The sequence below is a fragment of the Chelonia mydas genome, chromosome 4 (genome assembly GCF_015237465.2).
Source record: "Chelonia mydas isolate rCheMyd1 chromosome 4, rCheMyd1.pri.v2, whole genome shotgun sequence".
NCBI lineage: Eukaryota > Metazoa > Chordata > Testudines > Cheloniidae > Chelonia > Chelonia mydas.
The window spans coordinates 137,065,664-137,085,906 of NC_057852.1; the positions used below are offsets into that span (position 1 = coordinate 137,065,664).

Consider the following 20,243-nt stretch of genomic DNA (forward strand, 5'->3'; position numbering starts at 1 on the left):
CCAGCACTCCTGCCAGGGGGCGAAGTCAGGGCATGGGTGCTTGCCTCACTCCGCCCACCCGGTGCTCCTGCAGGGGAGTGGTACAAGCCTCCATACCCCAACCCAGGTGCCCGGCAGGAGTGTCAGGCAGGCAGAGTGGGGCAAGCCCCCACGCACGGACCCCATTTCCCGGCAGGAGCGGCGGGGGGGTCAGAGGTGGAGGAGACTGCAAGTAGAAGGGGTGGAGAGAGGCCCCCACTTGCTCTAGCCCAGGGCCACCCTGTACCTATGATGAATGTGACCAACTCTGCCCACTGGGTCCCCCTTTAGCCGCCACATCAAGACTTCGCTTTTGGAGCCCTTCACAGCTTCTGCTCTGCCTACATCTCAGACTTTGTCTCCTAATGTGTCTCCCCGGGCCTCTGCACACCACCGGTGAGGCCCCTCTCAATTCCCTGTCCCTTTCCTTCTCTTCCATTTGTGGGCATTTCTCCACATGGCACAGGGCACCTTTTCAATCCCAGACATCCACACCCCAACCCATCAAACTTCACAAGAAGTAAGCTTGTATTTTTTAAAAAAAATCCTCAAAATGGAAAAATAACGAGTGTTTTTTAAACAATTCCCACCTCTGGCTCTCTGGTGCAACCTGACTTATTGCTTTCTTTTAGGCTGTAAGCTCTTTGGGGCAGAGGCTGTATCTCTGTGTACGGAGCACTTTGCCAGCTCTAGCCAGATTGCATGATGGCTTTGTGATGCAGATTAAGGTCCCTCCCGGAGGAGGATGAAAGCACACGTGTAACAGCCTATTGCTTGTGTCCCCCGCTCCGAGCCCTCGAGCTTTCTCCTTTAACACCTTGGGGGGGGGGGGGGAGGGAGAGCTGTTTTCTAGCCACTAATGCGAAAGCAAAAAAGCACCTTGGCGATTCTTGACTTTCCCTTCATCACCAGACAGTACTGAAAGCTCTTAGGGAATGTCATTCCTCCATTTCAAATTCCATACTTTAAAGTGCCAAACAAAAGGCCATGATCAAAGCAGAGTCAGAAAGAAATGAGTCACTAAAGCCCTCGATAGCACAAAGTAATCACTGGCTAAATGGCTTGGCACCCAGCAGCTGTGCAAGTATCTTTGATCCCTGCATTTCTCGTGTATCCAGCCTCATTTCCCACAATTTATGCTTTTGTTTGGTTACGTACATTGTGCCAAATCTATGCACCATTGTTATTGACTATGCTGCACAACACAGCCACTCAGAACTTCCTGGTGACATCCAGATCCTCCTGCTCCAAAAGCCTTTGAACTACGGGCGAATCTCTGTTTGGTATGAGCAGTATAAGGCCGATGACATATATTCAGGCAGTTTTGATTCCTTCCAGCAGAGGGCATGGGGGAACACAGAAGCCTGTTCATTATGACACTTGTCAGTGAGACCATTTAAAGAATAATCCACCTGAGTTTTCTAAGCTTCATGGAGAAAATTCAGTATGAAAAAATGTTGGGGTCTTTCTCACTTTTTCACTCTACAGACTGGGCATCGTTTATGGGGATTTGTGGAATGATCCAATTTGCTGATCCACATAATGGAGGAGAGAGAGTTGACTTAGTTGTGAGAGAGAACACCTCAGATAGGGAATGTGGCTGTCCAGGAAGTGAAGAGACCCCATGGTACAGAAGTGCCGTAGAGAGCATATTTCTAGTTGGTGCCCGTGGCCGAGAGGGTTAGCAAGCCTAACACATCCCCATAGCTCTTCTTCCGCTGTTGGGGCTACGGATGCTCCTGGCGTAAGTGCCATCCATAGATGGCTCGGCGAAGGCTGAGCGCCCCCTCCTGCATAGGACACTGATGTGCATCTGTCTTCCTGCCGCTGTTGCGGCGGGTGAATTTGGACCCAGCGATTTAGGGGAAAGCCGTCGTGGAAACCCTGCCACCTGTCAGAGCAGCAGAAAATCATAGAATCATAGAATATCAGGGTTGGAAGGGACCTCAGGAGGTCAGCTAGTCCAACCCCCTGCTCAAAGCAGGACCAATCCCCAATCAAATCATCCCAGCCAAGGCTTTGTCAAGCCTGACCTTAAAAACTTCCAAGGAAGGAGATTCTACCACCTCCCTAGGTAACGCATTCCAGTGTTTCACCACCCTCCTAGTGAAAAAGTTTTTCCTAATATCCAACCTAAACCTCCCCCACTGCAACTTGAGACCATTACTCCTTGTCCTGTCCTCTTCTACTACTGAGAATAGTCTAGAACCATCCTCTCTGGAACCACCTCTCAGGTAGTTGAAAGCAGCTATCAAATCCCCCCTCATTCTTCTCTTCCGCAGACTAAACAATCCCAGTTCCCTCAGCCTCTCCTCATAAGTCATGTGTTCCAGACCCCTAATCATTTTTGTTGCCCTTCGCTGGACTCTCTCCAATTTATCCACGTCCTTCTTGTAGTGTGGGGCCCAAAACTGGAAACAGTACTCCAGATGAGGCCTCACCAATGTCGAATAGAGGGGAACGATCACGTCCCTCGATCTGCTCGCTATGCCCCTACTTATACATCCCAAAATGCCATTGGCCTTCTTGGCAACAAGGGCACACTGCTGACTCATATCCAGCTTCTCGTCCACTGTAACCCCTAGGTCCTTTTCCGCAGAGCTGCTGCCTAGCCATTCGGTCCCTAGTCTGTAGCTGTACATTGGATTCTTCCGTCCTAAGTGCAGGACCCTGCACTTATCCTTATTGAACTGCATCAGGTTTCTTTTGGCCCAATCCTCCAATTTGTCTAGGTCCCTCTGTATCCTATCCCTGCCCTCCAGCGTATCTACCACTCCTCCCAGTTTAGTATCATCCGCAAATTTGCTGAGAGTGCAATCCACACCATCCTCCAGATCATTTATGAAGATATTGAACAAAACCGGCCCCAGGACCGACCCCTGGGGCACTCCACTTGACACCGGCTGCCAACTAGACATGGAGCCATTGATCACTACCCGTTGAGCCCGACAATCTAGCCAACTTTCTACCCACCTTATAGTGCATTCATCCAGCCCATACTTCTTTAACTTGCTGACAAGAATACTGTGGGAGACCGTGTCAAAAGCTTTGCTAAAGTCAAGAAACAATACATCCACTGCTTTCCCTTCATCCACAGAATCAGTAATCTCATCATAGAAGGCTATTAGATTAGTCAGGCATGACCTACCCTTGGTGAATCCATGCTGACTGTTCCTGATCACTTTCCTCTCGTGTAAGTGCTTCAGGATTGATTCCTTGAGGACCTGCACCATGATTTTTCCGGGGACTGAGGTGAGGCTGACTGGCCTGTAGTTCCCAGGATCCTCCTTCTTCTCTTTTTTAAAGATTGGCACTACATTAGCCTTTTTCCAGTCATCTGGGACTTCCCCCGTTCGCCACGAGTTTTCAGAGATAATGGCCAATGGCTCTGCAATCACATCCGCCAATTCCTTTAGCGCTCTCGGATGCAACTCGTCCGGCCCCATGGACTTGTGCACGTCCAGCTTTTCTAAATAGTCCCTAACCACCTCTTTCTCCACAGAGGGCTGGCCATCTACTCCCCATGTTGCGATGCCCAGCGCAGCAGTCTGGGAGCTGTCCTTGTTAGTGAAGACAGAGGCAAAAAAAGCATTGAGTACATTAGCTTTTTCCACATCCTCTGTCACTAGGTTGCCTCCCTCATTCAGTAAGGGGCCCACACTTTCCTTGGCTTTCTTCTTGTTGCCAACATACCTGAAGAAACCCTTCTTGTTACTCTTGACATCTCTTGCTAGCTGCAGCTCCAGGTGCGATTTGGCCCTCCTGATTTCATTCCTACATGCCCGAGCAATATTTTTATACTCTTCCCTGGTCATATGTCCAACCTTCCACTTCTTGTAAGCTTCTTTTTTATGTTTAAGATCCGCTAGGATTTCACCGTTAAGCCAAGCTGGTCGCCTGCCATATTTACTATTCTTTCCACTCATCGGGATGGTTTGTCCCTGTAACCTCAACAGGGATTCCTTGAAATACAGCCAGCTCTCCTGGACTCCTTTCCCCTTCATGTTAGTCCCCCAGGGGATCCTACCCATCCGCTCCCTGAGGGAGTCGAAGTCTGCTTTCCTGAAGTCCAGGGTCCGTATCCTGCTGCTTACCTTTCTTCCCTGTGTCAGGATCCTGAACTCAACCAACTCATGGTCACTGCCTCCCAGATTCCCGTCCACTTTTGCTTCCCCCACTAATTCTTCCCTGTTTGTGAGCAGCAGGTCAAGAAAAGCTCCCCCCCTAGTTGGCTCGTCTAGCACTTGCACCAGGAAATTGTCCCCTACGCTTTCCAAAAACTTCCTGGATTGTCTATGCACCGCTGTATTGCTCTCCCAGCAAATATCAGGAAAATTAAAGTCACCCATGAGAACCAGGGCGTGCGATCTAGTAGCTTCTGCGAGTTGCCGGAAGAAAGCCTCATCCACCTCATCCCCCTGGTCCGGTGGTCTATAGCAGACTCCCACCACTACATCACTCTTGTTGCTCACACTTCTAAACTTAATCCATAGACACTCAGGTTTTTCTGCAGTTTCGTACCGGAGCTCTGAGCAGTCATACTGCTCCCTTACATACAGTGCTACTCCACCACCTTTTCTGCCCTGCCTGTCCTTCCTGAACAGTTTATAACCATCCATGACAGTACTCCAGTCATGTGAGTTATCCCACCAAGTCTCTGTTATTCCAATCACATCATAATTCCTTGACATCACCAGGACCTCCAGTTCTCCCTGCTTGTTTCCAAGGCTTTGTGCATTCGTATATAAGCACTTGAGATAACCTGCTGATCACCCCTCCTTCTCAGTATGAGGCAGGAGCCCGCCCTTCACAGACGTTCCTGCCTGTGTTTCCTCCCGGTATCCCGCTTTCCCACTTACCTCAGGGCTTTGGTCTCCTTCCCCCGGTGAACCTAGTTTAAAGCCCTCCTCACTAGGTTAGCCAGCCTGCTCGCAAAGATGCTCTTCCCTCTCTTCGTAAGATGGAGCCCGTCTCTGCCCAGCACTCCTCCTTCATGGAACACCATCCCATAGTCAAAGAATCCAAAGCCTTCTCTCCGACACCACCTGCGTAGCCATTCGTTGACTTCCACGATCCGACGGTCCCTGCCCCGTCCTTAGCTGCCTGGCAAAAGTGGTTTGAAATAGTCGAACAAACCCGCGCTGGGGAGCCTGGAGTCCGAGATATTTCCAAACCTTGCCATGTGACTCTGTGAAAATAACCTTGAGGGCCTGGGTCTGTTGCATCTTACCACTGCATATAAAATACCTTTGTGTCTACCAGCCAGTGCTACAGACTCATCCTGGGATCTGATAGTCAAGCCAGGCACTTTCTAGCTCTCCCAGCGTTGTCACTGTGACACTTTCTGGGGCTACCCAGGGTTGGGAGACACCTCACTGCCACCTGCCTTTAGTGCCAGGAAGCCTTGTTTGTGCCTGCCGTGGGTCTGCTCCCAGCTCCACCTGCCACCAGGAACACAAGCACTGCTCTCTCTCTGCAGGTTAGTGACAGGCACACCCCACCTCCGAGCATCTCCCTGGAGGATCCAGCCCCATTCCACTGGACACTCATGATATTTCCAGATTCGCTGCTCCCAAAGGAATAGTACACCTCAGCTTACCAGTCCCATGTGAGATCACTGCTCTGCTTAGCACACAGAACATAGATGTGCTTATAGTGAAAACAAGCCAAACTTTAGTTAACAAAGAATAGAGATTTGAGTGATAGCAAGCAGAAGTATTGGAAACAAAGGGTTATATATAAAATAAAATCATCACTGGCTTTCGAGAGCCTAGACTTACTTAACTAAATACTTCCATGTCTTCTAGGGCAATACTCACCCCAAAGTCCTTCCAGCAGTTTTCATCCAGGCCTGGCTGGGATCCTTTTCTCATGAGATGAAAAGTGGTGCCAGCTTGTCCCCTAGGTAAAGAATCCAGGGTGTACCTCTGTACACCGTTATACCCCCTAGAGTTCATTGTCTTTACTCCTAAACAGCCTACTCCTCTGTTTTGTTTTGTTTTGTTTTCCTGTAGATTTTCTCTCATATATATTTTCCACACTCTTGATGAGGATCTGGCGCAGTATGCAATTAGCCGCCCATGGCAGGACATACAATGCACAGTACACACATGACCAGACAGAGAGAGAGAAGGGTCTGCTACCCCCTTGCCTGAAGGGAACCCCCTTGCCTGTCACCACCTTGGGACTGGTCTTTAACTTCAAGGGTTTAAGACCATAATTTCCAGGATAGTTACTTTAACTCCTTCACTATTATCCATATGCACATTTTTGAAATGATTATCTTGAGCAGTGAGCTACTGCCTCTTGGCAGAGACATAACATGCCACCCTTTGGCAAAATAATATGTATACAGGGAAGCCCTGTAAAACCCTATGCATCCCTCACACCATCTGTCAGTTGACACCAAGGGGTCCTTGAGCCACAGTCCCCAGCAATAAAGATTCTGCAGGCCACATTGTTACATCCGTGCAATCTCATTGTCTCCACATTTTGTCTCTTGACTTCAGTAGGATTGCCTGGGTAAAATTTGGCACTGCAAACTGGAATTCAATTAGCAGTTCTATTGGTGATGCATGACGCAAAGTAGAATCAGGCTCGTGCTCCCTGTGTTGGCTTTGCAAGGGTCACAGTAGTAAAATGTAATAAAAGCTTATTCTGCCAGCAGATCTGACTTCTGGACACACCCAGGCATCAGGTTTGGTTAGTGAAAGGTGCCGTTTGTACAGCGTAACATTTCAATGCAGCCCACGCTCATTGCAGGCTAGCACAATCAACCCACATGTGTTCTTATACAGCCAAATCCATGGTCATGCATCGTGGGGAAAGGAAAAGGCTCAGTTTGTAAAACCGAGGGCTAGAGTCTGGAAAGCAGTGACTCTGAAAAGGACTTGAGCTGAATGTGAGCTCCCAGGGCGACACAATCCTTGGATCCATAAACGGGGGAATCCTGAGTAGAAGTAGGAAGGCGTTATTACCACTATATATGGTAGTAGTGAGACCAATGCATATTTTTAAAAGGATGCTGAAAAATTGGAAAGGGGTCAGTAAAATGTTATAAGAATGATTCCAAGTCTTGTAAACATGCCATACGTTGAGATCCTTGAGAAGCTCGGTCTATTCAAAGAGATGATTAAGAGGCTGTTTAATAATAGCTGGTAAGTACCTACAGAGGGAGAAGATTTCTGAAAGCAGAGGGCTCTTTAATCTAGCAGATAAAGGCACAAGATTTGGTGATTGGAAGTTTGAAGTTAGAAAAATTCAAACTGGAAATATGATGCAAATTTTTAACAGCGATGGTAAATAATCATGGAACAGGTGTGGTAAGATCACTGGGAGTCTTTAAATTGAGGTTGGATATCTTTCTAAATTATCTGTTCTAATTCAGTCAAAAGTAGTTTGGTTAGATGGAAAAATCACTGGTCAAGGTTCTTTCGCTTGTGTTATGCAGGAAATCAGACTAGATTACCCTAATATTCCCTGGCCCCATAGTAGATGTTATCAGTCTCTGCCCCAGGCCTTATAATCTATTGAAAAGTAACACGGGATGCAGTTATGGCTGACTTCCCTGCATCCAGCACTGGCAGGAAGTTGTTAATCAGATGGAATCATGATAAACACATGGAGATGATGGAGGAATTAAAAGCATGCAAGGTTTGTGCACCCCGACCCTGCAGTCTCCATTCAGGCAAAGTCAGAGCTTTGAGTGCAAGATTGGACCATTTATTTCCAGATCTTCCTCTTCCTTTCACTGCAACAGCTTGGTGTCAGTGGGGCTGCACAGATGCCATAAGGAGAATTCTGCCCAGGAGTTTTGTGGAAGGGGAACTCTCCAAGCTGCTCTCACATTTGCAAATCCCACTTTCCTTCCTGATTCTGCCTTTTAACGAGAGAGAGTTTCAATTTTGGGGAGCTTCATGGAAGTTCTCTTTGATCTGAAGAGAAGAGAGCAGGGTTTGCTGTCTTTAAATGTATTTTTAATTGTTTTTCTTTTTTTGGAGAGCAGTCCTCAGCCTTATAAAAATAAACATGGCACTGCAGGGTTCTGGTTCCATTTTTGAATTTTATCCCTATTAACAATATGGTTTCATTTACTGTCAGTAAAAAAAAAAAGGGAATTCTGAAATAACATGGGATGGCTTTAGAAGCCAGTTACAGTCTGCATAGACCATCTTACTGCAGGAACGAAAGAGGATAAAAACCTACTTGATTGCTTGTCCATCTCCCGCAGGGTAGGCTGTGACTTCTTTGATTGTACAGCACCATGGACCCCAGGTCCTGTCTGGCATCTCTAGATGCTGCTGTAATACAGAGAATAATCATGCTCATCATGAGCTACTACTACACTGGATTTTAGCCGCATTCGTTTGAAAATGCCATTTGGTAGGTGCTCTGGGTTCCACCATCCCATTCCGGGTGAATTCATAGATTATGAGGCCAGAACGGATCATTATGATCAATTAGTCTGACCTACATAACATGGGCCATGGAGCCTCACCCAGCAAATTCTGCATCAACACTTGTGTTTGAACTCTGCCATCATCACCTCTCTTTTTACTCCTGCCCCATAGAACAAGAGAACCAAGCCCAGATCCCCTTCCCCCACCTCCTCATGATGGAGCCTCAGTCAATACATGTTGACCCTCCCCTCTAGAAAACTGTTTTTTGGGGGTTGGTTTTTTTTTTTTTTTTTTTTGGCTGAGCGATTAGCTGTATGCCAAATCCATCTGGTCCTGTCTCCCCTAGCTGCCTTCCATATCATTACAGGATCCCTGGCAGGAAGCCTAGACCTGTCTCCCTCCTTACACCCTTAGGAGCACATTCCTTTCTACACCTTTTCCCGAGCCGGGAGAGAAATGATTATCAACCCCCAACACAAAGCATCTGCTTTCTGCCTGCTTCTGCTTCACTGGACGCGCGTGTACGTTACACCCATGTCAGCAGCGAATGCAAAACACACACAACCCCCAACCTCGCAGACCCGCACACAACATGGGCTGATTAAACTTTCAGCTCCCAGAGCCTGTATCACACGCTTTCTCTCTGTCTCCACAGTCCCAGCTGTGACCGCCGCACCATTTGTTCTGCCAGCCCACGCCAGCTCTCGAAGCCAGTTCTTTATCACCCCAATTAGCCTTGTCTGTACTGATTAGAGGAGAGAGGCTTCCACGGCAAGGGACAGACGGGGGAATAGAACTTACTCACAGCGGCCACCAGCAAGGGGCTTTCCCATTAAAGTGCCTTTGTTCCCCTCAAGGGATACATTTCACTGGGTCAAGAGCGTGGCTGGAAAGCCGGCTCTGCCATGCTGGGTTATGCTCATTTATAAACAGATGCTTGAGGAGGGACAGAGGGTGGATTTGTTTTAAATGCACCTGGTAATCTGCTGGAGGGAGGATGCAGGCTTGTCAGAACTGCCTCGAATCCCAGAACATAAGAGTGCAGGGAATAATACTGAGCCAGACCAGCCAGCTTGACTTAACAAGAGCAGGAATAGTATGGCTCGTTCCCTGCTGTGAAAAGCACCTTTTCTGCTTTGCTGCGCGTCCAGGTCATTTCCCAGGACCGAGCCAACTCCTGCGGACGTCGACGGTGAAGGTTTCTTTGGCAGGAGCAGGGTAGGCTTTGCTTCTCCTTGGTTTGGCATTTCACATTACCAGGTGGGTCTCCCACCCTTGAGGCTGCCATGTTCTCTCCCTGACCCTTTTCAGCACTCTTTGGGGACAGAGATTGTAAACTCCAGTTCCCTTCCGTGGGTTCATGAGCCGTTCTCCCACTGCTCAAGTCCCTTTTCTCCCAGGCTTCCCAGCAACTATTATCCCTGATTTAGTGGGGGATCGTCTCCTCCCCCTCCCCCCAAGTCTGCTGTGTGTAGCTGAGCTCCCACGTGGAAAGGAGAACCGGCACCGTTATAACCACACCTCGCAAAGGATGCTTCTTGAGGAGGGACAGAGATGAGTCACCCCATATGGGTGGGTTTGGGGACCTAGCAGACATACATCTCCCCCCCCCCCCCCATGTACCCAGTGAAGTGGGGCCATATTCCCTGTTCCTTGGAGCACCCTTTCTGGTGGACCTATCTCTTTAAAGGGGATTCATGGGGTGGCCATGACCAAGGAAGAGCCTGGTAGCAGGACTTCAGTGCAGCTGTGCTACCAGGGAGCTAGATAGGGGTGGTCACCAGGGCCCAGAGCAGCTGTGGAGGTGCAGGGCCTCTACACCAATTATCGTGACCTGCAGATCCCCCAGAGTTTGGGGCTGGGTGCTAGATCCTATTCCAAAGCCTGGAGGCATACCCTGCTCTCCCCAACGGATCTGCATAGGATTTCCTCCCCCTGAGCCACCCCTTGTGGGTGAGGAGAGGGGTGGTGATGTGACCCTTGGTGCCAAATCGAATCCATGATGCTGCAGTCAGGGGTGAGCCAGTTCAGAGGGTGGAGGGCCAGGGAGATGTGTTTCTGGCCATCTGAGTTGCTAAGCAGGTGGGTGCTTCCTTTGCACCCCTGGAGTTTTTTCAGGGCACAGGGCTTCATTCCTCATTGTAACAAGCTGCAAGAGCCAGACCTTGGAGATCACAAATGTGCAGATCACGGTGGCCAGGCTAGTGTTTGATAGGGTGGGCTGTGGTCTTCTAGACAGGTAAAGAGGGAAGTTTGGAGTTTTTCTCCCTCCAGGACTATTTGGGCACCTAGTAGCACTTAGGAGTCTAGAAGGACCCTGGGCTATGGACCACTTAACATGAAGGCAAATGCCTTGAAAAGAGAGGAAGTCAGTTCTCTGGAGCATTTCCCTCTTCCCACCAGCATCACCACAGTCATTTAGCTTTAGCTGGCTGCTCTTTCTCCGGGAGCTGATTTTGGCCAGGCACAGAGGGAGCTGGGTGATGATGCCGTGTGCATTTGATGTGAAGTAGCTGTACAGCTGGGTATCGTCTCCATGCTGCAGGCACTCCAGCCTCTGTTGTCTCGCCAGCAGTTCCAACAGCTTCATGGAGATGTTGCATCGTGTGTGGAAGAGGATTGAGCCTGGTAGTGCACTGCAGGTGAGAGGTATGGAGACACATGCACCAATGCCCACAGCAGCCCCCAGAGTTATCTGGGAGGAAGTCCCTGATTCAGGCATTTCCATTCACTCGAGACCTTCTTGGAGATGAGGCAAAAGTATTTGCTGATCATTGGTATCAAATGCTACAGAGGCCCAGCAGGATGAGTATGGATCTGGACAGTGGGTGGACATCTGTCAGAAACAAGAGTCTCAGTACCATTCCCTGGCCCAAAGCCAGGCTGAGCAGATTCCGGGATATTGGCAGCTGATCTAACAACATACACGGAACTATATTAAACTATGTTTTTAACACCAAAACGGGGATGGAAAGTATGGTGCATGGGTATGTGGAGGTAGCCAAGCTAATGCTGCCGCTGAGACTTTAACTACTGCTTTCCCTGACTTGCAAGTCTACTGCCTTAAAGTATCATCACCTTATTTTCCCCCATTAGATTTCCAAACGACAGGAATAGCCCCCTGGGTGCATTTCTCATCAATGCACTGCTGGTGCCTCTGCTAAGTACTTTGTTCCTTTATCTGCCCCGGAACCACATCCGCACTTCTGGGAGTGCACACGGGGCAGTGCTTATAACATCTCCACTGCTGCCTTTATTGGAGTCATGCAGGGCTGGACTGGCCTCAGGGCTCCCCGTCCCCCAATGCCAGAGATCTCCCAGTCAGTTATTCCAGTCTAACGGGGGCATGCGTGGGCCCAACAGTACATGGCAATAAAATGCACCCAGGGCACCTATGATCGTTTACACAGCAGTTTTACCCCTATCATCTGCTAAGGGTCTCTGGAAAGAGACCTCTCCCACTGCCTGGACTTCCTGTGCTATGAATTCGGTCTCTCCCCCATCGGCTTTGCCTTCTTCCTGGTCAAACAGCATCTCGTCTCCACTGTCCCCTTGGCTCCCACACCAGCATTACTAGCCACCTCTTCGCCATCCTTAATCCCCTCCTACTGCCTTCCCTCCCCCACCCCAGTGCCTGCCTCCCTCGCTGTGCAGTATCAGGCGGGACTCGGCTGTGTGGCGGGAGTGTGCTGTAGCCCTTACAGGGGTGTCTTCCTCAGTGGAGGCAGGGGGCCCCAGGAGACCAGAGCACCCCCTGGGGCGATGCAGGTCCACACTTACTGCAGGGCTGTGCATACAGTGCAAAATTTCACCCAGTGGTTCTCAACCAGGGGTATGCATATCCCTGGGGTACACAGAGCTCTTCCAGGGGGCACATCAACTCATCTAGATATTTGTCTAGTTTTACAACAGGCTACAGAAAAAGCACTAGCTAAGTCAGTGCAAACTACAATTTCATACAGACAATGACTTGTTTATACTGCTCTATATACTAGACACTGAAATGCAAGTACAATGTTTACATTCCAATTGATTTATTTTATGATGATATGGTAAAAATGAGAAAGTCGGCAATTTTTCAGTACGAGTGTGCCTGTGACACTTTTGTATTGTTATGTCTGGTTTTGTAAGCAAGTGTTTTTTAAGTGAGGTGAAACCTGGGGTACGCAAGACAGATCAGACTCCTGAAAAGGGTACAGTAGTCTGGAAAGGTTGAGAGCCACTGATCTAGCCCATAAATTGCTGTCCCTAGAAATCCCACTCTGTGTAGAGGGTCAAATTCATCATTCCCACATAAAGCCCATTGTCTGGGGCACTGTGCAGAGAGCTAAGTGGCGCTATGAATTCACACCCCAAGCCTATGCAAGCGGAAACCACAGCTCCTCCTGACTCACTGTTCCATCCACCAGGTTCAGATAGCAGCTGCTGCCACTTTGTGCATCCTCCTCGGGCGGGGCAGGACCATTTGATCTGGGTAGGCCAGGATCCTGCGGTTGCTCCATCTTCAGCAACTGCCTCTGCGCTGGTTTGGATCGGCTGCAGCATACTCCCTTGCATGCCTGTTCCACCGATTCACCCAGCTCTGTATCCTCACCGTGAGGTTGAAGTAGTGCATGTAGCTTTACACAAGGTGAATTTCCCATCCTGACCTAACTGTGTGGGTGTGTTAACGGAGCACAGAATTAGGTCATGAGGTGAGTCTGTGACTAACCTCTAGGTATATATCTCCCTTACCTGTGTCTTTTAGCTAGGTAATTCTAAGGCACTTCTCGCTGTGATATTTAATACTGATCTGTGAAACTGCACTGCATCGATGTGTAAAAAAACTTTTCTTTCCATACCAGAGGGGAAAAAATAGAAAGAAAAGCTCTCTCAGAGCCAGCCAGATCAGAGTTAATCCTGGTATCAAAATGGCGGCTGTCACTTCTCCTGTACAATTAGAGGAAAGGCTATTCTATCCTTGTTGAGTAGCTTCCCCCTGTTATAATGCTCTACTTTGTGTTTCAGTAAAAGAAGAAATGGTGAAGCTGCTAATAATGGCACTAAAAGAAAATATGCTACATCTGTTATGGATAGCAGTACAAAATTAGCTGATCACACCTCTGACACCCAAGATGTCTTCACTTAAAATACTCGTTCGCTTACTTTACATAATTTGCTGATTATATTTAAAAGAAATACAATTTTGCAATTACTGTTCTTTCTGGTGTGCTATCTATGCATCATTTTCTTTTTATGTTTATATATTTCTCCTTCATTAGTGCAGTCTGAAGGGTGATTAGATCCCTTCAAACATTTTACAGAGGTTAAACGTTGATTAAGATTTAATTATTACTGTAAATAGCTTGGAATGACATATGGTGCAAAAACCTGACATATGTGCATTTGAATAAATGAAGTGCTATTTCCCATGATGCCTCAGTGGCTGTTTAACAGCTTTGCTGAAGGGTTATGTTGCACCTCATGTTAAGATTGCTTTGATGTTATATTTTGTTGGGTTTGTGCAGCTGAAAAGCGAAGAACAGTTTTTCCAGTTTTTAAAAACATTGAATATTTTAAATACCTAAATTGTTTTGCACAAATTTTTGCTAATTTGTCTAACTAGGTTAAACATTTTCAAAAGCATTTAGATTTTAACGTGGGTTCCTAGCATTGTGTCAGCTACAGCACTGATTAAATGGATAGGATTTTAAAAAATATGATACTGGAAGGTGCAGTGTCCTGTTTCTGGGGAGATCCTGGCCTGGATTGGACAATAAGAATTCCTCCTACCCACCCCAATCTCGTCCTCCAAGTACAGAGGTTCTGACTATTTTTGGATCACAGAAAAGCTTTTTCGTAAGTCTGATTGGAAAAAATAAAAGAGATTTCACAGAGAGAAAAAGTGCAGCGGAGAATGGGAAAACGCTGCCTTTAAAATATACAGCATAGAAGATCCACTGATAAACTTTTCAAAGATTTATATAGTATATTATTTAGTCTGTTATATAGTGTATTATGTTATTTAACACTTCTTTATCATGCCATAGGTGTGCATAGTGCTTTACAGAGAGAAGTGTAGGACAGGAAGGGACCTCAAGAGGTCATCTAGTCCCATCCCCTGGACTCATGGCAGGACTAAGGAAGACATGGGGTAAAATCCTGGTCCAACTGAAATCATCTGGACTTTTGCCACCAACTTCAACAATGCTAGGATTTCACTGCTAGTCCCCATCCTGCGACTTTAGGGCCGTGATCCTGGAATTGGATCTGAACATGCAGACTCTTGCTCCCACAAGGAGTGCCCCATTGACTTCACTGGGTCTTGGCACAGTCAAAAGGGTGGTGTTAGGCTGCTCAATAGCTTTGTGAATCCGACCCAAAGCGTCCATCCATGTGGATCCAACTGCAGGATTGGGGACTGGATTGAATCTGACATGATGGAGGGAGAGGCGGCATCAGGCAAGGGAAAGGGAAATGTATGTAAAATAAGACAATAGAGTTTCTTTTTTTAAAAAAAATGTGTTGTGTGGCTGTTTAATATAGAATTTCAAGAGTTGGAAAGGGCGGGAATATGAGTCATTTCACATACCATAATGCAATATAAACTGGCATGATAAGAGCATGAGTAGGGCAACAAAAATTATTAGGGGACTGGAACACATGACTTATGAGGAGAGGCTGAGGGAACTGGGATTGTTTAGTCTGCGGAAGAGAAGAATGAGGGGGGATTTGATAGCTGCTTTCAACTACCTGAAAGGGGGTTCCAAAGAGGATGGATCTAGACTGTTCTCAGTGGTAGCTGATGACAGAACAAGGAGTAATGGTCTCAAGTTGCAGTGGGGGAGATTTAGGTTGGATATTAGGAAAAACTTTTTCACTAGGAGGGTGGTGAAACACTGGAATGCGTTACCTAGGGAGGTGGTGGAATCTCCTTCCTTAGATATTTTTAAGGTCAGGCTTGACAAAGCCCTGGGATGGGATGATTTAGTTGGGGATTGGTCCTGCTTTGAGCAGGGGGTTGGACTAGATGACCTCCTGAGGTCCCTTCCAACCCTGATATTCTGTGTTTCTATGATAATCATGGGAAAGTACTTTGAGATCACAGGTGAAAGGCATTACTGAATTGCCAAGCACTGTTCTTGCTGCTTGTTACTAACAACCACGCTCCTGCAGTTCACAGCAGAGGACCTCCGTTGGGCCTGCTATAACTCTCCACTGACTCCTGCAGAGGTTACACCAGATTTGCACAGTTATGAGACCAGAGTCAGGCTCACTGACTTCAGTGGAGTTACCCTTGATTTATGCCAGCATAAGTAAAATCAGAATAAAGTCAGCTAAAGTCTTGCATCTGTTTATTTATGTTATTGATGTATCATGCTCCCGTTGCTGTCAGACAATATTAGCTCAATTCTAATCTTACCTCCTCTTTGATTTGGCAGATTGAGACATCTCGACTGGAGCCAGAAATTGCAATGGCCACTACCAGTAAGACGGTTGTCTACAATAAAGGATTGTAAGTGGAAGTGGATCCTCTCAGCACAGAAGATTGGAGGAGCAGAGGGGGAAGCTCACAATTACTTCTGGGGGGAAAAATAAACAAACACTAGAACTCAGAGATAGTAACATATTACCACTCTCAGGAGCTGGGAGTGAATTAACACTTTCAGAATACTGACACCTCACATCAGTCAAAAAGATTCATATTAAAAGTTTTAAATTAGCAACAAGAACAAAAACAAATGACTTTCAAGCACGTTAGAGAACTAGCTACAATATAATGTCCTGAATTAGAAACAGCACTGCATGGAAAGGAGTTTAATGATATGTTGACATGGATATGCCTAACTCTCTGTGAAAGTAGACTACGCAAGACAATTTTGTTTTTTAATAAGAATTAAATCTCAACACTTGGATGCTGCACAGAAATAATTCTGTAGAAATCGATTGGTGCATGTGTTAGAAGCGCTAGATAGGGCATTTGATAAGTGTACAGTATTGATTCAATGTCAATATTGCACCAGTAATCATGCACAAAAACAATGTTCCTTGGTTAGGTTTGTGACACTTTGATTCTAAACAAATAACACAATGAAGGTCATAGCCTGTGTGCCCTCCCTCCCTCTCCGACAAACAACCAGGGTGGTATCCTGGCATTCACTGGACTTACAAAACATTCTGTGTGATTCAAGCCTAACGCACTCCCATATTTGCAGGTTTTGCCCAGGCTAGCAAGCTAACGAAAAGTCAACTTGCCAAGTTAGTGCACAGAATGGGAAGAGAGCTGCTAGTGTAAAGAAAACAGATCTGTCCTTTAACGTTGCATAATGGACCAAATTCTGTTCTCATTTACCCCTAGAGTAAATCCACTGGCTTCTGTTACATTACACTGCTATAAATGAGAGTAGAATTAGGCCTAATGGTGACGGGCCAGATCCTTGGCTGATGTAAGCCATCAGGACTCCATCCATTTCAGTGGGACTCTGTTGATTGACACTATCGGAGAATCTGACTTATCACATAGATCACATTCTAATTGCTCACACCACAGTAATTCCACTGCAGCCAGTGGAGTTACTGCAGATTTAGGCTGGTGTTACAGAGCTTAGAATAGGTCCCATTGGTGCATTTCACCAGTGAATACAATTAGAATGAAAGGATCTTTATCCAGGTACGATGGTAATGGACACTATAGAAATGCATATATTATAATGATTAAAATACCAGGTTGGGTTTGGGGCTTTTGGGGGGAATGTATACAAATGGGGTCTTGCAATGTTTCATAGTGGCAGGCCTATGTGTTACTCCAGTTTTATGCTAGTCTGACTCCTCACTGGAGTTACACCAGTATAAACTTGGAGTTACACTGTGGTGGATCAAGCCAAAGGGATCTGATTCTGCTCCCATGCTGATGTAAATCAGGAGTAACTGCGCAGAAGTCAGTGGAGTTACACCAGTGTCTAAAACCAGCCTAAGTGAGAGGAGAATCAGACTCAAAGCATTCTAGCCATACTTAGCTTAGTGGACCAAATCATGTTTTCAGTTACGGTGGTGTAAATCCAGAGTAATTTCACTTATGGGTCCTATTCTGGATTTACCCCAGGGTAACAGACAGCAGAATTTAACCCAATATAGTTCTTCTAATGCACTAGATCACATGGATGTACATGAGTGAGGCAGCCAGTGTCTGCTGAGCAATAGCCAAGCCTAAGGAGTTTAGGAGACAGACGGGAATAAATGTGCTGTACCAAGGCACAGAAGTATAAGAAATAGCAAGAATGGACTTTGGTGGGTGCAGAAAATGACGGGGGAAGCATATATTCTGAAGCACGTTCCACCAATGCACAGATGGAACATGGAAATATTGGGCTGATGCTCCTCTTACTCAATGGTTTTCCCCCAAAGCGACTCCATCCTCGCCAAAGGAGCTGCCCCTCGTGCTCACCAGCATGGGAGGAGATTCAAGCCCAGGGGCGTTAGAATGGTGTATCCTGGGGGCGAGGGAGTCAGGCCTGTAAAGTCCCGTTCTGCCAGCCACACGCTGCATTATCCTCAGGACACACAGGGCCAGATACTCAGCAGGTGTAAATTGGTGCCACTCCCTTGAGATCAGTGGAACTGTACTGATTTACACCATCTGACCACCAGAAGAACAAATTCTTCACAGTCTTGTGCCTTGTGTCATTCACACCTGCACTTGCGCTGGGGGCCTGATCCAAAGCCCATTCAGGCCAATGCCATACTTTCCTTGGGCTTCAGCAGGCTTTGGATCAGGCCCAAAGTGAGTGCCAGGGCCGTACCTTTTTGGTGTGGTAACATCGAACATCCACTTTGCACCGGTATCTAAAATGACACAAGGGGGAATCCAGCACAGAATCAGGCCCATTGATTCCAAGCAGCGTGTACGTGAGTTATGTGGCTCGCAGCAGCAATGAAAAGCCAGGCCTACCACTGCAGCTAGGTAAGAAATGGAGCACACAAAGAGGTGAACCATAAAAATCCCAACCTGCCACTGAGAAAGGCAAACCGCTTTGGACAAAAACACAAATCACAGAATTAGCAAAAGAAAACTGGGGCTTTTCATTGCTGCACTGGTTGGGTAGAAGATAAAAGCCAAATTAATATACACCTGAGCCCCACAACTGCTGGAGACACACCTGCACGTATATATGTGGTGGAGAAAAACTAGTATTAAAAATGTGCCAAATGTGTAACAGCTAAACTGAGTTTAAAGTGAAGGTGAATAATCTCATGTTCCTAATGAATGCAGAAACCAGACTGGATCTCGCTGTATGCAGCACTGCCTGTGTTCTGTATTGTTCTGAACTGAAATCCAAGTGGCGAACAAAATCAGCTGCTTCTGTTAACAATGAGCAATGTCCTGGCTCTGTTTTCTATCAGCATCGTTCAATTTTCCATGTCATGGTGTTTTGTCACCCTTCGAACCACTCTGTTGAAATCCTGCCAGACTCTTAAGGGAGGGGTTGACTGAGTCATTTGAGGGTGTGGAGGAGGTAGAAGTGAGTACTTCTCCATTGCAGCGATGTCACTGCTGGGGAGGGGGGATGATTTGTTTTTACATCATAATTACTGATCAACGATTCCACTAGCTGTGAACTCTAGCTACCTGCCGGGGCTACAGATGGAGTGAGTAATTTTCAACATGCAGAGCTAATTACAATGGCTGGTAGAAAAATATTCAAGGATTTGCTCACTGCATTTTTTTGAGAGAGGTACCGGTGGGGGGGAACGGGGGGGGGGACAAGTTTTGCAAATGTTTAAAAAAAAAAAAAAGTCAAACTAGTTATTTTTTCCCAAGGAGGATGAGAGACTGTAAATTGTTTCACTTCACTCATAAACTTTGACTGCAAAGTGTTTAAGATCAGTGCTTTGCAGGTCATTAATTAGCAGGGGAACTAATCCATAGATGTATTGTAAGGGTTGAATGTTTTAGAAGAGAGTGGAGTTGGGGAGTTAATAGGCCCTAATCTTAAATTGCAACTAGAAGGCCTGATTCTTATTTCACACTTGCATGAATAAGGCATAGCTCTGTTGAAATCAAAAGAGTCCCATGGTAGGACTGGTATAAAAGGGATCAAAATCAGGTGCATCACGAGGTTCCAGTTTTGTTTTCTTCCAATGAAGCCATATCAAAAGTGATCACTTTATATGTCAAAATATGGAGCTACATTGGGGTAAGTGTTGCTGTGGTGGTTTATACCAACTGGAGATCTGGCCTGTGATTTTTCTGTCTTTCATTTCTGCAGCTTTGGCCTGAGATCTAAAAGGCAAAGCTGGGGGCAGGGGGTTGTTTTAGGTGTTATGTCAGTGGACAGTGCCCCTAGCACAATGGGTCCTGCTCCATGAGTAGGGCTCCTAGATGCTGTGATAATACAAATAATAATTATTAATAATAATAATAAAGATTCTGCAGTCAGGACCTACAAACTCTCTGTTAATGGCGTGTCACCCCGGAGGGAGTCCAGCTCACTCTCCCATAACTGCAGTGCTAACAGGGGTAAACAATTGGACAGTGTCGCTTTGACAGGGCTTAGGCCCTAATGATGATCCCCTTTTTCCTAACCTTACTAAAATCAAACTCAGAAACGTCTTTATTTGTCCTCATCACATGGCCTTGCCCTGCGAGGCGCTGAGCACCTGCAGCTCCCATTACCTTTAACTGGAGCTACAGGTGCCCAGCACCTCTCTGAGCATGGCCCACAATGGATATGTTTGGTTTCAGAAGAAAGAGGTAACAATCTGAGACTAGCCTGAACCAAAATCTCGGATCTAAACATCCCTGAATTTTGTAACTGGCTCTTGTATCATATGTAGTCATGTAACTGG

General features: G+C 46.7%; 1 protein-coding gene across 10 annotated transcripts in view; it reads left to right on the forward strand.

Moving 5' to 3' along the window:
- The window catches only part of SFXN5 (sideroflexin 5), a 175,386-nt gene extending 156,617 nt beyond the window's left edge, over positions 1–18,769 (forward strand). For 4 of the 10 annotated variants that reach the window (XM_043544947.1, XM_037898392.2, XM_043544950.1 and 1 more), the window contains one exon: positions 15,839–18,769. In XM_043544947.1, the coding sequence (XP_043400882.1) occupies positions 15,839–15,995 (157 nt within the window). In that variant the 3' untranslated portion in view covers positions 15,996–18,769. Of the gene's footprint in view, positions 1–9,568; positions 11,060–12,826; positions 13,048–13,424; positions 14,869–15,838 lie in introns of those variants that run through there. The other 6 variants (XR_005225270.2, XM_043544945.1, XM_043544944.1 and 3 more) reach the window with 6 other exon arrangements.
- The last annotated feature ends 1,474 nt before the right edge of the window (positions 18,770–20,243 follow it).